The sequence below is a fragment of the Corvus kubaryi genome, unplaced genomic scaffold (assembly GCF_017639235.1).
Source record: "Corvus kubaryi isolate FWS band 111438036 unplaced genomic scaffold, C.kubaryi_AGA036_p1.0 137, whole genome shotgun sequence".
Taxonomy (NCBI): domain Eukaryota; kingdom Metazoa; phylum Chordata; class Aves; order Passeriformes; family Corvidae; genus Corvus; species Corvus kubaryi.
In genome coordinates, this window is record NW_024580671.1 from 23,087,863 (window position 1) to 23,104,570 (window position 16,708).

At 42.4% G+C, this 16,708-nt stretch overlaps 2 protein-coding genes across 7 annotated transcripts in view; one reads left to right on the plus strand and one right to left on the minus strand.

The window, feature by feature from the left end:
* Nucleotides 1-16,582, minus strand: part of GRM8 (glutamate metabotropic receptor 8) — a 323,953-nt gene extending 307,371 nt beyond the window's left edge. For 2 of the 6 annotated variants that reach the window (XM_042018190.1, XM_042018194.1), the window contains exons 1-2: nt 15,960-16,366; nt 8,321-9,167 (exon numbers count right to left, since the gene is read on the minus strand). In XM_042018190.1, coding sequence (XP_041874124.1) covers nt 8,321-8,830 — 510 coding nt within the window. In that variant the 5' untranslated portion in view covers nt 8,831-9,167; nt 15,960-16,366. Of the gene's footprint in view, nt 1-8,320; nt 9,168-14,397; nt 14,491-14,672; nt 14,762-15,959; nt 16,375-16,485 lie in introns of those variants that run through there. The other 4 variants (XM_042018191.1, XM_042018193.1, XM_042018192.1 and 1 more) reach the window with 4 other exon arrangements.
* Nucleotides 11,129-14,594, plus strand: LOC121659478 (translation initiation factor IF-2-like). The gene is made up of 2 exons (XM_042017573.1): nt 11,129-11,134; nt 13,857-14,594. The coding sequence occupies exons 1-2, from the start codon at nt 11,129-11,131 to the stop codon at nt 14,592-14,594; spliced, it is 744 nt and encodes a 247-aa protein (XP_041873507.1).
* Nucleotides 16,583-16,708: the final 126 nt, after the last annotated feature.

Sequence of the window (16,708 nt, forward strand, 5' to 3'; positions counted from 1 at the left end):
TCAGTCTGGAGACCTCCTGCAACCTCACCTACATTCACACAGCACATCTTCCAGACTGGCAAGCTCTTGTCTAGATGACAGCCCTCAAGGAAGTCAGCTCTTCTAGGACACTTTTTGTGTTTCAGCATTACTGATAAAACCAAAGCATACTTATGGCACCCAGAGAAGAAATTGGAATGGCAAGAAACCCAGCCCTTCTTTCAGTTCATTTCTCGGGCTTTGTTTCCGAAGTGTCAGGCCTAGAGAGCCATTGCAGGATCCATAGTTTCTCTAACAAATCACCTAAGTAGAACTGTGGTTATAAGTTTTCACTAAGACCTTACTATTTCACAGCACTTTGCAAGCAAAAAACAAAGAAAATTTATCTGAATGAGAGTAACCATCACTTTAGGGGATCAGTGTTCCTGTAATGCGATGGAGCTGCTTAATGAAATTGTGCCCTGCCCGGAAGACTACTGTGATGGCATTTTAAACATAACAGAGCCACACTCAAAGTAAAAATCTTATGGAGATTGTTAGGTACTTTTCAGAGAATGATACCTAAAATGGGCTATCATACTTTTGCTACTTTTCTATTTATAGAAGAGCTGTGTGCAAAATGCACCAGTGAAGAAGGAATAGATTCTGATTCTGCCTCTACAAAAACCGCTGCTACATAACTAAATGCTGGAGGCACCTTTAGTGAAAAAACATAAGCCAAAACTCAAAAGACTAATTATTTCACCTCAGAGAAATCACTTTTGCTCCTGTCCCACAGTCTCAAGCTGTAAAAGAAATACAATAGGAAGAGAGATCTCACAATACCATGGAATATCTCAACATTGCTATCAGAAATAGTTTATTTCAGAAAGAGTTAGAGCCCAGTATCTACCTGAAGTGCCAGATAAGAAATCCTACAGGGAGGTAAAAAAAAAATAGAGACCCTTGTCCATTTAGAATTCAATCTTTCAACAAGCATTTCCCTTTTTTCCTGTTATTCCCATAGATAGATCCCTGTCACAAGTTTCCTAATTTCCAGCTCTTCCTCCTGCTGATCCACTCATCCTCACAACCTGCAGAAACTGTGACTCGGTCAGAGTCTTGCTTATTCAGCATGACTGAAAAAAAATTTCTTTGAAGACTATGGAATGAAATAGCCACTTGAAAAATTCTGGCAACCATGGTCAAAAAGTAGCTTTTCTTAAGACAACTAGAGAAAGAAATAAAGCATGCGGGAAAAGAAAGAGAAAAGGAGATGAGTAAAATTCCTTCCAAAGGAAAGTGAGGAAGAATTTAAGAAACTGGCACCACCCTTGCAGGTGTTTGAAATCTTCTTATAAAATCTCCTATCACTTCCATCAAAGGTTTCCAAAGCCTTCCAAAGAGAAGAGGTTCTATCTGATGCAAGTCCAAGCATGTAACAACCCATAATCTTTCCGTAAACAAGAAAGATGCATCCATACTCATAGATCTGATCCAGTTCCCTTCTGAAAGCATTTTATTCTTTCTGTTGAGGACACAGACAGCCAAGGGTCAACAGCCTCTGAATTTAAGGCCTTACTTAAATGCTTTATTTTCCTGTCAGAGTGATAGGGGACATAATACCTTGCTGGGAGTACATATAGATTCCAGCCCAGAGGAGTGTTTTGCTCTTGGCTATTTAATTCATTCCTGTGGAACTAGTGTCCTCCAGTTAGACTTTTGTTCTGATGACTACTTTTCTCTGATAAATGCTAGGAAGCACAAGGATATACATTTAAGCACTCTAAACCAGTTTAATCCTAAAAGCACAATATGCTTTAGGGAAAATAATGAGAATGGAAATAAGCAAACACACAAAATCTACCACTTGGCTGAACACAATAGCACCTGGTTTCTGATGACAGTCAGAATGCAGGACTACTCATATTGCCCAACTGCTACTGTACTGAAACAATTAAACACCAGGGGGAAAAAGTCGTCTTAATTTAGTTCTCATTGCAGCTAATAAAACTAATATTGCTGTAGTACAGCACTGAAAAAGCGTCAATGATCCTTGCAGTGTCTTGGCTTCCCTTCAGTGTGATGTAGGAGCAGAGGAGCTCTGTCCTGAGAAATCAGCAGCAATGCCTATGCTGGTAAATCACATTATTTCAGAGCACATCTCTCAGCAACAGCTCTGCTGCCTCCACTGTCAGACTGTCAGGACAGTCCATAACTTGGCCATGACCTGTGCCAGCCAAGTCTCCCAATTTTCTGACAGGCTTCAGAAGTCATCATGGGTCAGGAATCATTCCCTCCTGGTAATTTGCATGCAGCCCCATGATTTGGGGAAATAAAGGAGTATGGGATATGGGCATGGATTGCCTGTATCAGCTGGCCTCAGCCATGAAAGGGTGAAATAATTTTCTCTGCATATGCAGTTTCCTTCAGGGGAGGGAAATGATAGTGTAGATATATATATAGATATCTATTTCCTGCCCTCAGGGAAGTAAAAAGAAAATCAGATTGTTGGTCTTTAACAGCTACAATCTCTTTGTAAGGTGCTCATGTATTGTACTTATGGAATGACGTAACACCCTCAACATTTAAGACAGCTTCAACATGCCTACAAAAGCAGGGGAGACATCTCAAACATTTAATTAATGATAACCAAGCTTCTGATTGTTCCTGTGAAATGCTTAAACACAAGCAAATCAAAATGACAAAAGAGAAGCACAAAAAGGTCAGAAGGTGCTTTTCAAGCCTTGTAGCAAACCAATGACAAACAAAAGAAAATAACACAGAAAAACAGATTACCCTCTTGTTCTAACCACAGGTTCCATCTAGGACTGTGAGAAACCAAAATTCTTAAAGTTTTAGGGGAATATTTAAGGAACTAATATACTGTAAAATAATAAATGAATGCATCAAGTTGGTTTTGTACTCTCTTGCCTCAAGCAGCTTAGCACAAATCAAATTTGATGTTAATAAGTGCTAGCAGTTTTCACAGAATCTGAAAACCTATTATTTCCTCTGGCTGCAACTAAAAAAATTGGCAACTGTTTCATTACTGATGCTAGCAAAGTACCTCTTGTACCTATAATTTTATCTTGGTGTTGACCTGGTACTTGCCTCTCTCAACCACACACATTTAACCTGGTACTGACAGAAGAATCATGGTTGAGTTAAAAGAGGGACTTTGCATAATCAAGTGTCTACTGCCATGGAAATATAAAGATGTTGCGGAGCAAAGAGATATGAATATTTCTTCTATGTAAAAGAAGTTCAATTATGAAAAAAAAATTCTAATAAAGGTATTTTCCAGCCAATAACAAGAGAAGATGCTCAGGCACTGAACAGATATATGTATGTACTAAGCTACAAAAAAGCACTGTAAAATTAAATGGCACATATGGGTTCCTTTTATAATTAAAAATTATTCAGAAAGTTCAATTATCTAGAACAAAATAAAAATATGTTCATCTTAAGACCTATTTCAAAATGTTTCAGTCATCTTCTCTCTACTTACAACAATTTTTTCTTCACACTTCACACAAAATTTTCCCCATATGTTTTAACCACCAGGAAAAAAATCTTCCTATTACAAATTTCAAATGGTATGCAGTGGAAAATATTGACACATGTAGCAGGACACAGTGAATGGAAAATTGATAAATTTCAATCATTGCAGCACACTTTTTTATTAATGAGTACCAATATGTTGGGTGAAATTCTTGAGCCTCATCTTTACTTCTTTAAAGTATATAATACAGCTTTTCCATTATGGAAAGGCCCTGCAGTCACACATGGAACAGACTGACTCCTGCATCTTCCTAGAGCCTTTGAAGTCTGCAAAGCTCATGAGGTGCAAATATTTCTGTAGATATAGAGTCTAGATCGGGATCTGTGTATGCCTCAGGTTGCCTCACAAAAGCATGTTTGTGGTCTCTGAAATTAGGTGGTAACATGTTATTACATTTTATTTACATCATATTCCTTTCATGAGATGCACTCCATTGCCACAACTTAAATTCAAAGCCCAGCATTTATGAAGTTCAGTGAGTTTAGCCTCTGTACTATGGTAATGCCCTCATTTCTGGGAGGCCTGTCTGCTGCTCTGTGCAGGTCAAGAACACAAGGCAGCAAAAGTGTCACATGGCAGCCAAACATAAAAAGACCTGCAACTGAGCATAAAAATAGTATCATACAGGTATAGCTCTAGTAAATATGCAAAGATACCAGGCAAAGATATACACTAAAATCCAAAATGAGGCAATGAAACAAAGCGAATAAGCAAAATGCTGCTGAAACTAATATATTCACTTCTAGATTTACTGAAAGAAACTATCCCTTGTATTTTGGATGGTTGCCATAAAGTTGAAAGTGTTACTTCATAATACCATTTGTACTTGTACTTCTGAAGAGGTAAACGTGTATGAAATGTATAAGGCAAATGCACATGAAGTGAATATTAGTCCCTTCAGACAGCAGCTATTAAAGTGGATTACAGCTCTGCCACAAAAAGGGAATTTGACCAAAAAGAGGCAATAAGTAATTCAGCCTTGGGAAACTGGTGAAAACAGAAGGTAAGGCAAGGAAAGGCCAGGCGAGGCAAAGCAAGGCAAGGAAAGGATCAAAGCTGTTGATGAATATTTGGCCTTATACACATGTACATAAATACATACATAAAAGCTTGAGATCACAATTCACCAGGCATACTGTCCGCCCATCTCAATTTGCATGCAAACCATCATCCCTAGGCTGCTCCTAGTGTGACACTGGCTAGATGATGTGTGAAGGTGACAGATGGAGTGCACCGAGGAGTTCAGAAATAGTATGTGGTGTTTAGATGTGAGGACACTAGCATAAACAAATGCCTCTCTTTTTCCAGCAGATTTTAACCACTGACATAAGTTATTCAGACATTAAACAAGTAGAAGCTTTGAATACAGGGAACATAGTACATGAAGTGAGCTAGGTTACATAGTCTCTTGTTTCCTTCAGGCCAAGTTTGGGGGGCCTGGGAAACAATCCAGATGCTTATAAGTGTCACACAAAGCAGATAAAAGTTCCCATCTAGTCATGCCTAAGCACCCTACAGGAAAACAGAATTTCTGAAAAACAAATATAAGGAAGGATGTAAGTAATATCTTGACAGATTGAGTCAATAGAAAGGTTGCCTCTGTGATAGTGAGAGCTGCTTAACCGAGACAGCCAGCTCCTCAATAGATCCTACCAATCCGTGGTCCCTTGTCTCTGTGTCCTTTGTGAAGCAGCCCATTCCTGATGCTCCCTGCTAAAAACAGCTTAAAATTGTGGCAAAAAACAACAACTGTATGATAATCAAGGAATAACAGGTTCACTTTCACACAATTAATTCCATGCTCCAGTGTTTCCTGTGTGTAAAGTGCCTCTGAAAAGTCTAAAACCATCAATGAGTGAAATTTAGTCTGTCCAAATTTGTACCTTAATGTTTTGGACCTACGAAGGGTAAGTCCTATGGAAAATCACCTCCTAAGCAGCAATGCACCTCAAAATTCACAGAAGGAGAAGGGAGAGAGAAGAATTCAAGGCAAGCCATTTGATCAGGAGAAAGTCTATAGATAGAGGTCATTTTCTGTGGTGGCCTCCCTCCCCTCTTCTCATGAAAACACTTAGATAAAAGATTACCTTGACTATCAATCAAGGTTTATTCTATCCACCAGATCATCAGATAGGACTATTGACCTGTATGTTTTCTGTTGTAAAATCAATAAAAGAAAGAAAAAAATTGCAAGAAAAAGAAAAATAGCAGCATAAAAATCCAAGCTGCTGAGAGTAGTATTTCTTAGGTTATCTTTGTGTATTCACATTGAGAGATACAATACACTTCTCACAATTTCATTACAAATTAAAATTTCGCTGGATAATAATATTCTCAAAAATATGTAGTCCTGACATTTCGGAACTTCAGAGTAGGTATTAAAGCAGTACTGAACTTCAAATTATAGGTTCAACTTTCTAAATAGTACTGTTAAACAGAAACATGGATGAATCACACTCATCCTGGATAAAATGGAAACGGGCATTTGCATGACGGTGATTGCTGACTTCAATGAAAGTACAGGCATTTACCCCGGCTGCGTGTCCCACCTTGACATACATCAAGATACAGTAAACACAATTTCATGCCTGGAGCCTCTGTGAGCACAGGCCAAGGCCCAGGTCCTCAACTACAGAGCTGTGGGAATTCATCAGCTGAGAATTTCAGCCTATGTCTTTGGTCTGAGTACAATCCAAATGGGGTTATACATGTAACTTTCTGGAAAATGACCCTTAATTTCCTAATACTCTTGACTATAACCAGTGTGAGTGGTTTCTACAGTGCTTCTAATGCAGAGCCTTATCCAGAAGACTTTACTCATAAAGAGATTCACTTCTGAGAGGAAGGTGTATAAACAGATTTCACACGTTGGTCCACCATTAGGCATTAAAGGTCATAATTTATCTTTTTTTTTACATTATTAAGAATATTTGTACAGGATCTATATTTAAAACTAAAAGAGATGTCTCCTCCTTCTGCCAGCAGCTGTGTTACATCAATTAAATGGGTAAATAAGATCTTTCCCCAGAGGGGATATCACGTGACCCTCTATTGATTAAGACTGCAGTAGAATGTTATTTGCAATCTTATTGCATAATGTAAATCAGGAGGTAGCTGTCAAGGTTTCAGAAGACAAATTGCTGCTATCTTAGACAATTCATAGGCCTCTTTCCTTCTTGCTGCTCTTAATTCACAGTTAATGCATGTCTTACTAGGCTTAGTTTCTTAAATCAGTCTATAGAACCGTATTCAACTCAAAACCGGGTGTAAGTCGTAGTCTACGTGGCCCTGCATTATAATGCGTATTAAAGTGACCATTCCATCTATCATTATTTCAGAAATATGCATTATTTAATAGGATAGCACAACTTCAAAAAGGGACGTGAACTAAACAAAAGACACCTTCCACAACATGCATGATGGTTCCCAGGATAGATAAGCCTCCCCACCAGGCACAGCTCCAGAGGTGCTCTCCATACAGAACATTTTTTAAGTCCTAGCTCAGTTTTGTGTACTTGATTTTCACAAGTAAAACATATGGCTAGAACTAGTCCACGACTCTCAAACCTGTGCAGTAACTGCAGCTGAGCATCAGTTTCAAGACTGAAAGGAATACCTGAAACAATCCAGCAGTCACTTTGTTCCTCCACTGAACTGTAAATCCATCATTATTTCCTTCAAGGAAGAACCAAAGGGAAGGACTAAAATCTCTATTCAAATGACTGAAATACACTTTGCCGAGAAACCGTAAGAAGAAGTCAATCTTTCTTTGCTACTGATCAATCTCAGTTACAACCATTAGAAAACAAATGCAACACTTTTCAAAATACATGACAGCAATATTAAACATTACCAGAATCTTCTGCACCAAAGTCAAAGAAGTGGTCTTTAAGTGAGTTTTGGTGATTGTAAAGTTGTATGAAATAAGGCGAGATTAATGGATGAGAAGAACAGTGGGTGGTAGGGCAGTAATAGATTCAGACATAAGTTACAGTTGTTCCATGTTCCATAGAAAAATGTGCTCAACTTACCATATCTGTTTGCCATTGCATAGGATTAAAAGTTAAACACCTGCTGCCTGATCTCTTCCATCCAAGTTGATTGATTCGAATGTGTTCATCTTCCCATCTAACTTAGCAAATTTAAAAGTGGCAGGTTTACTTTTCCATTATCTAGAATGTCTGAGCTTCATAAAGTATTTGAAAGCAAATGCCAGTAGAACTGTTGCCTAAAAATAAGCTCTCACAAAGTGATAACAAAGTCTGGAAAAAATATCACCTTGTAGAAAATGTGGAGGAGGTTAAAATTCCAAGGAAATCAAAGATACTACAGCACATTTCATTTGGCTAGACATGCACATCAGTAGCACTAGATTATTACTGGCATATCTTTCTATGTAAGGAAATTATCTGGTCCTCCAACAAATGTATTTGTGTTAAAATCTTATATTTCATTCTCCTGGAAATTTGGGAAATCAATCCCAACCCAGTCTTGATGAGCATAAATGTTCAACATGGACCAAATTTGAGTAATATAAAGTAAGGATACAAATCCCTAAAGAGTTAAAATGTGCACAGATTGCTCAGAACTTTAAGAGAAGCACTTGGCACCTTAAAATTGGGTCTGAAAACACTGCTTTGAGGTGTTTTTTTCCCCTTTGCTTTGAAAGGGCAAACCAGCCATTTCAGATTTTGAATGTGGAAAGTGTCCTTTCTTTTTTGAAGGTATCACAACACAACTACTTCACTTATTTCATTCTTCTTTAAATTTAAAAGAAAGATAGAAAATGTTACTTACCTTAAAGAGTCTTAATATATTTGCAACCATAATGGACACAGAACTTGCTGCAGCACCTATCACACCTGATATCTTGTCTGGCTTAGTGAAAATAGGTGGGTCACCGTTTGCACACTTCACGTCTGAACCATCTTTTTCTATCAATGCTTGCACAAATGTTAAGGATTGCTCCAATGCATAAGTGTCCCTGGAACACGTATCAAGGATACGGACACCTAAGGTGATATTGGCAAGAAGATCAGGGTCTTTATTAATCTGATCAACTGCATACAGCATTGCCTCTAGTCTGTGGATCCCCTTCTCCTTCTTGAGCTCCCCACAAGGCACCCCTCTATCCCCTTTTGCGTGAACAGGGAACAGTCCTCCCAAGATGATGTCCCCATCCAGTCGAATGGAGTGGGCATATTCCTGGCCATGAGTTCTTTGCATCAGAGTGAGTATCCAGTAGAATTTGGCTGTTAACAGGAAGAAACAATGGCAGGAAACCAATCGTTTCCCTTCGTATACCATTTTCTCTGAAGACGTTGTTGCTATCCAGTATCCAGGTTTTCTTCTTGCTAAAGGATGAGGCTGACCATTTGAAGCTGCACTTTCTGGAGGCTACCATCAGTGCCCAATAAGTAATATAGAACCATGTGGTAGGTAGGTAGAAAAAAGGATCTCAGCAGAAGTACATAAAATGTGTTTTACAAAAGATGTCCACTGATGGAATGGGTTGACCAGCTTTTCTGAGGCGGTTTTTCAATTGCTCTTAACTGATGGTGAGGAGTAAGGTAGTATGTCTGGTCCTGATGATAAAAGGTCAGTAGCTTATGTCCTTGTATTTTGCCCTACAGCTGAGGTACTTCTGGAAAAAAAATAAAAAATAATTTTTAAAAAACAGTGAGAAATACCATTTACTTCAGCAGTTTTATACCTGTCACACAGTGTATTTACTTTTGAATAGCAGTTACATCACCTAGGTTTTACTTTCAATGTTCTTTAAGTGAGCAAATCTTGGCCTTCAGTGAATTTGAACACCTGGCTGCACTGTACTAGGAGCCAGGAAATTGATGATGCCAGCAGAGCAACAGCCGAATCAGGGGAACTAAACTTAGCTTGGTATTCAAATTCTGAACAGTTATTCATATCTACCTTCGCGTTGCGTGACACCCAGAAACAGACCTGATCCATAACACATTGTATTTTCTGTTTTGCTGCATTATTCTGTTCAACTGTATTATTCTGCTCCAGCCTACAGAAGTGCAATAACCACTTACACTCTCACTCCAGGAGAGGTCTCATTTATGACAATGGAGTAATCAGGGCGCCTGAATTTAAGTACTTCAGCCAATGCAGTACAAGTACAATTCAATTCATTTGAATGTTAAACTGATTATTTCTCCAATGGAATTCACTTTGGGGGGGGCTAACTATTTATCTAAATCTCCTTCAAGATAATGTCTAACACTAAATTATTTTTATGAAAAGGTAGCTGATTTCTCAAGCAAAAAGAGCACAACATATTATGTTGGGAAACCAGCTGAACATCCAACATTCCCTTTCCAACATTTGACTTGAGCTGAGGTTTAACATTAACAAGGTCTCTATTTTCTGCCTGCATTTGGACCACATTAAATAGGAACAATGTTGTGCCTGCACTTACATTTGGAGAGATCCCACTGATTTTAACGAGATGAGGATTTCAGCCTACATATTTAAACACCTGACTGACTGTTATAAATATCTCCAAATTTCCCACACTTTAATTCTCAAGTGAAGGCATTCATTTATTTCAATTCTTAACAAAATTATACATGCTTGAATAAATTTTTAAACTTCTGAGGAGAAGAAAGGGAAAAGTAATTTTACCTGATACTAGATTGGCACACTCTGGGCAATTGCATCTGAACCAGTCTCTCAATACATCTGTTAGAGGCTATGGAGAGCAGTGGACATCCTAAGCTACAATTCACCTGATCCTTTTCTTTAAAAAATTTTTATTTACTATGAAATTGATCACACTGAAAAAGTGTCTATGTCATTCCCTATACATAAAATCCAGGCATCAGGCTCATCTGTAAATATCTACTTTGTCCTTAGTGATCTGACTGGTTCCTACCAAAAATATGGTCACACTGGAAGACAACCACAGACAAAACCACAAAACTTTTATATATCATGTGGTAACAAAACTCAAAATTCACTTTGATAATGCTTTAAATTGATAATCCTCTCCTTACATTAATTTTGTTACGTTTTCCCTAAATGATAACACTAAGCTCAAAGATGTTGGAGTCTTCAAATTATGGCTATTTGAAGACCTGAGAAAAGGATTCACAATGGAAAGTCTTTTATTGAGTGTGAAAGTGTGTCACTCTGATTTGGTAATAGAACCAGTTGAAAATGAAAGATTTAATGGATATGAATAAAATCACTGCAACTGAGAGCAGCACACAGGACTTTCCATGCTTCTTGACATTTAGTTTTGCTTGAATTTGGCCCAGGGTTCAATAAAAATGAAACAAAGTCTATGCTGTTTTATGTGATAATCCCATCGTTCTCCCTTGGCTCTTTTTGGGCACACAGGTTACGAAGCTGCCTAGGCTTCAGCTCTGTGAGCCAAACTCAGAGTCATTCACAAACTGAACAACTTGACTCACACTACAGTGTGATTTGATCCAGGCCCATGGGATGTTTCTCATATGGTCCACGCTATAGAGAAAAGATTGAACTACTAACTAGCCACAATTATCTGTTGTTTTGACTGCCTTATTAGAAAAAGCCAGTTATGGGTTCAAAATAGTAAAGAGTATACCTAAAGTAGGCATGGAGGCAATTTGCTTCATGTTTCCACAATGAACTCATTAGTCCATGTATGTCTGCACAAACCAGACAAGGAGCAATTCACTAAGGGAATAAAAGATAAGACTACTCTTATTTAACACTATATGGAGAACAAGAAAGCGCCACTGAAAAAGGGAAAATATTCCCAAAGGAAAGAAATGCTGCTTTTTCTCTTTTTTAGCCACAGGTTAACTCCTTACAGCCAAAGAATGCCCAGAAATTAAAGCAAGTGTCAGTCTTAGTGCAAACAAATAGTGATGAATTCAACTATTGCAACCCAAATTCTAACAATAGAGAAGTTACAGTGAGCCCAAGCGCCAGTCTAATACTTTATCTGGAACTGACTGAAAATCAAATGAATTGGCAATTAGCATTTTTCAACATTATAGTCCTCATAAGCATTAATTGCTTTGCCTCAGCTTGCATGGATTCCTGAAGAAGTATGTTTCTTACATCAAGTGTCCAGTGCTTGTCTGTAAAACAGAAATAAAATTTTAAAGTGTTCTTTTTAAAAATTTAAGACCTTTTAGTCTTTTCTTAATGTTACCTAAGAAATAAAAGCTTCTATTATACTGCCTAACTTATTCATGGCATACTGCTTTTTATATATTGATTAATATTACCTTTTACAGAACATTGCAAGTCTGTGTAGCTAAGCAGGAAGCATATGATCTAAATTAATTCCATTTTTATCAATGAATTTTAGTGAAAAAAGCATAGGCCTCTGGGCTATAAAGCCTGAATGAACTTTTCTCATGTGCAGAGATTTCATTTGAAGTAAAATGCTGTCCTTTTCCAATTGACCATAAAAGTTTGAATTAATGCAAATATATTCTTGATTTACCATGCTCCCCACTGTAGTAGTTGGTGTTCACTAGCAACTTGAGTTCAGAGAAGAAAATTTATATATTTCCCCAGCACAGCCCGGGAGTAAGTGCACCACAAAGCCTCTCTTCCAGTCACCTTGTAATACATGCTTCTCTTGGGTTTATTTCATTAAAAATATCTGGCATTATCAGAACATATTGCTATTTTTAAAGTCAGTATTTCAGCACAAACCTCCACTTGTTCTGCTAGAATATATATTTATTTTTAAACCTAAGGAGGCGGGGTACTGCAAGACAGGGGAGATGGAAACTTCTGCATGTAGTGTCTGGTTCTGAAATTACTTCCTTCATAAAATCATTCAGCTTTATCAGATATTTGGTACTCAAGGTTGCATATTTTTTTGCACCACACTGCCAGAACCAATGCATCAGAATGAACCCAGACCAGTCATTACTCCAACCGCACACTCATTGCACTAAGAGACAAGCTCGTTATGGAACCTCTTTATGTTAATGAAATGGTCTAAATAATGAGTTGAGTGACAGATAAATACTTAAGTAAATATAGGAAATGTTTCTATTTTGTTAACGAGGTTCCTGAAAGAGCCGTCTTCAGCTGGCACTGAAGTCTTCACTGAAAACATGTAGAAGGATTCAATATGTTCATCAGGAAATACAGTTTTAAAAAATCTCACAATTACAGACAGCCGCAGGAGCGAGGAGTACTCTCTGCAGCATAAGCAGGATGGACATTTTACAGCTGACATTGCTACGCACACAGACATGAACCCTTTACTGAGGGAGTAAGGGTAAAGTAAAATAAGCTATCAAGTGAGGGGGAAAATATCTCAGAAAAAAATACTTTAAATTTTGTTTGAGTCAAAAAACTAATTTGTCATTGCATTTAAAGCATGGTTAGAACTGCACTAAAATAAAATAAAACAAATATTCTGTGAATTAGGATAGGAGAAGTTCTAGAGTGAAAACCCATTCACAAAAAATCAGATTGTCCAGTCAATACAAAACTGATCTGGTTTTACTGAATGAAAACAAAATAATGGCAATTTCCGTTAGTAAGTTCTGAGAAGGAAAAAAAAAAGAACAAATGTGATTATTTTGATGTTTTACTACTGACACCTCTGAACAATGAAAGAATTATTTTACTAACATTACTCAATGTTCACAGAAGTTGCTTCTTTCTCCTGTACAGCATTCCACAATAAGCAAATAGCTAAATTTCCACACAGAACAGGTAGAGTTGCCACCTGCATACAGTAGCCCGACACATATAGAAGATTAATGGGTTTTGCTGACAACAAAAGGGAATTTGGAAAACCTTTGGCCTTGACATCGCTACTCCTAACTTGCAAGAGAATTCTTCACTGATGTAAGTAGTCTTATCTACCTTGGCTCTTCTGTAATGGTTTGCTGTGCCCCTGCCACAGAGTTAACCTTTACCCAATAATCAGGACTTCAAGGCAAATCACTCTCAGCATCTCATTTACAGGAACTATTACAGGAACCCTATGCAGTCTGATGTCTCCCCTCAGTCTGATCAGCCCCTTTTCAAATACCCCAGAGCACCTGCCTTCACTTCCTACTCTGCAAATATCCATTTACCAACGAGCTACCCTGTGAAAATCTGGCACAGGTCCTTCTGCTGGAGTGAGAACGGAGAGGAGCCTACAATTTTTAAAAAGGAAACAACATTGAATATTTTCATCTGCCCTTGGTTGGACTTAAAGATGAATGAACCCATCACTATTAACTCCTTTAGAAACGGTTCCACCTCTGGTCTAGCAAGTGATGATCAAGATTTTCCCAGGCACCCTAGGAGAGCTTTCTCTGTTGTTTCTGCTTTCATTTGACCCTCTTCCCACTAGAATCTCGCTCCCCAGTCTGCACAGCTGGGTTCAGAGCAGGCGCTGCTGGTGCAGCCCGGTGCCCTGCAAGAACGGCTCTGCCCCGACAAACGCAGCCGCCCGCCGAAATCGTCCCGGGGCACCCTGCGGGAAAATCCCACACTGCGTCCACGCCCGATCCCGGCGACGGCCCCGGCGAGCCGGCGAGTCCCCCGGGCAAGTCCCCCGGGCGAGCACCACTCCGCATCCCGCTCTCCGTATCCCGCTGCCTGTATCCGGCGCATCGCGCGCCCCTGCACAGCACTCCGAGCAGCATCCCGCGAACCGCGCCCGCGCCCTCCGCACAGCACAGCGCAGCGAACTGCGCGGACCCTGCACAGCACCCCGCGCACTCGGCACCGCACGGCGCACAGCACCGCGCCCGGCACCCCGCGCACATCGCACAGCGCACCCCGCACCGCACCCCGCACAGGGCTCCGCACCGCACGCCGCTCTCTGCCCCTCCGCCCCTCTCCGCCTGCCTCCGGCGCACACCGCCGGGAGCGAACAGCCGGCCACGCACCGGCTTTCCGCGCGGCTCCTCCGTGCTTTCCCGGCTTATCGCGTGCTCGGCACCTTTCCCGGCCCGAGGAAGGGTTACCGCAGCCAGGCCGGCCCCGCCCAGCGGAGGGGCCCGGGGAGCGTCCCTGGGCTGGGCGAGCCGGCTCTCCCCGAGCAACTCCGCGACCATCGCCCATCACCGCTGCGCTTCTCCCTTGAAGGGAGCCCCCTATTGTTCTCCACTTTACTTAGCCGAGCGATTTATTATTTTTCTTCTCTTCCCAGGCTCATCCGTACCCCAGCTGGCGTGTGCTGTGGAGGGATTCCGGCACAGCCTCGTCGCGGCTCTCCTCGCAGCCTCGCTCCTTCCAGCGAGCGGCCGTAGGAAGGTTTGAGCTGCCTCCCGCCGCGGCCTTGCAGCCCAGGCGGGCCGTGGGCGGGGGACGGCGGGCACATGAGGATCTCCCGGCTGGAGCCAGGCTCCGCCGGTCCCCTCCGAACCCTGGTCGCCGGCCGGGAGGACTACACCTCCGTCAGCGGCGATGCAAAAACAAGTGACGCCTTTTATTTCCAGCCGCCGGTGATTTCTTCCTCTCCTTGCATCAACTGGTCAGCTTTAATGCGCTTCTGCTCCCCCCTCGAAGCAAACCTAAGTCTCTTTTAATGAATCCCTGGTCCCAGAGGTCAGAAGCTTGCAAACTTCGAAATGCCAACGCCGGATTTCCATGCAGTTTGGGTCACTGATTAATTTTTTATGACTTGATTTGTGCTGTACGGGTTTTTTTGTTTGGCTTTTTTTTTTCGTTTCTCTGGTTTTTTGTTGCTGTTGGTTGGTTTGTTTGGGTTGGGTTTTTAACCGTGTCATACATTCACCTGCCAACACTTCGCATTCCTGCAACCAGCGCTGGGGATGCTGCTCCACGCCGAGGACATTTAAGCCCTTGCCTTGTGCCCGCCCGTACAGCCTCTTGCCTTCTTCCTCGGGGCAAGAAGCCCCCGAAGCCCGGCGGGGATCCTCCTGCCCCTTGCCTCCCCAAGGACGCGGGGGTCTCCCCTGAGGAGCCAAAGAAGCTGAGGCCACCCGGCAAGGTATGGGCGGGCGGCCGGCACCTCGCCCGACCCCGGCCCCGGAGAACTTGGCGGCGGCGGGCAGGGCTGGCCCGTGCCCCCGGAGCGGCGGCAGCCCACTCTTCCCTCCGGCCCAGCGAAACATGAACAAGGCGGCGGGAGCGCGGGGGAACCCCTGTGCCCCCCTCCCCCGGGGGTGGGAGAAGACCCGGCTAAGGCGGCCAGGGGGAGACCTCACTGCTCGGGAGCTCCGAGATTCTCCCTTTTTGCTCGCTGCTGTGACGGCACCGTGTCCGGGATCTCTTTCGTTAGATCTGATTGGGGGAGGATATTGACAATAAAAATTATAAATAATTAACATAAAAAAATAAAAGCCCCCGGCGCCACGAAGCAGGTGGAGAGAATTGCCCAGGATTCCCAGCCCAAAAATCTTAACTGAGGCAAACTCGCATTATTTGCCTTCTCCTCTTTGCTTAAAATAAGAACTAAACACGACACACACAGATACACAAATACCTTGATCGAAAAGAGTGTGATATCCATGTTACTGTTGAGGTCCCTGGAATTATACTTGGTGCCGATCGGGAATAGCATGAGGTAATTTCTGTACAAGCCTCGTCTCAGACAGCTTCCCCCAGCAGCGTCAGCTTAATATGCGAGAGCTCAGTCTGGGACAGGTATCCAGGAGAGCGGTTTCAGTCGCGCTGTTTAACACTCGCGAACAGCCAAGCCGAGCCTGCTCCACTGACTCTTTCCTCACTTCTCATCCCTTCGCCTAAAAAAAAAACCAACCCACAAGGTAACTTTTTGGGGTCAGTGGCTCAGCCCCCGTGACGATACCAACCCTCCGCTGCCTTGCCGCTCAGTCGCAGCGGTGGACACACGCACCGGCCCGACAGAGCCGTTCACAGATAAGCAAGGAAACACCTCAGCCCCCGCCCCCGGCCCAGCCCCCCGCGCCGGCGGAGCGGTGCGCGCCAGGAGCCCACGGCTCGGAACGCTCGGGCTCCGGCGGGAGCGGCACGGCGCTCCCTGCGCTTACCGCGGCTCTGGCGGGACGGGCGCGGCACGGAACCGCGTGGCACGGCACGGAACGGCTCAGCGCGGCGGGGCGGGGCTCGGCTCGGCACAGCGGGGCGGACGCGCAGCCACACTTGTAGCTGTTCTTGGTGCTGAAGGAGGCGGCGCTCCGCGGCAGGGCAGGGCAGGGCAGGGCAGGGCACGGCACGGCACGGCACGGCACGGCACGGCACGGCACGGCACGG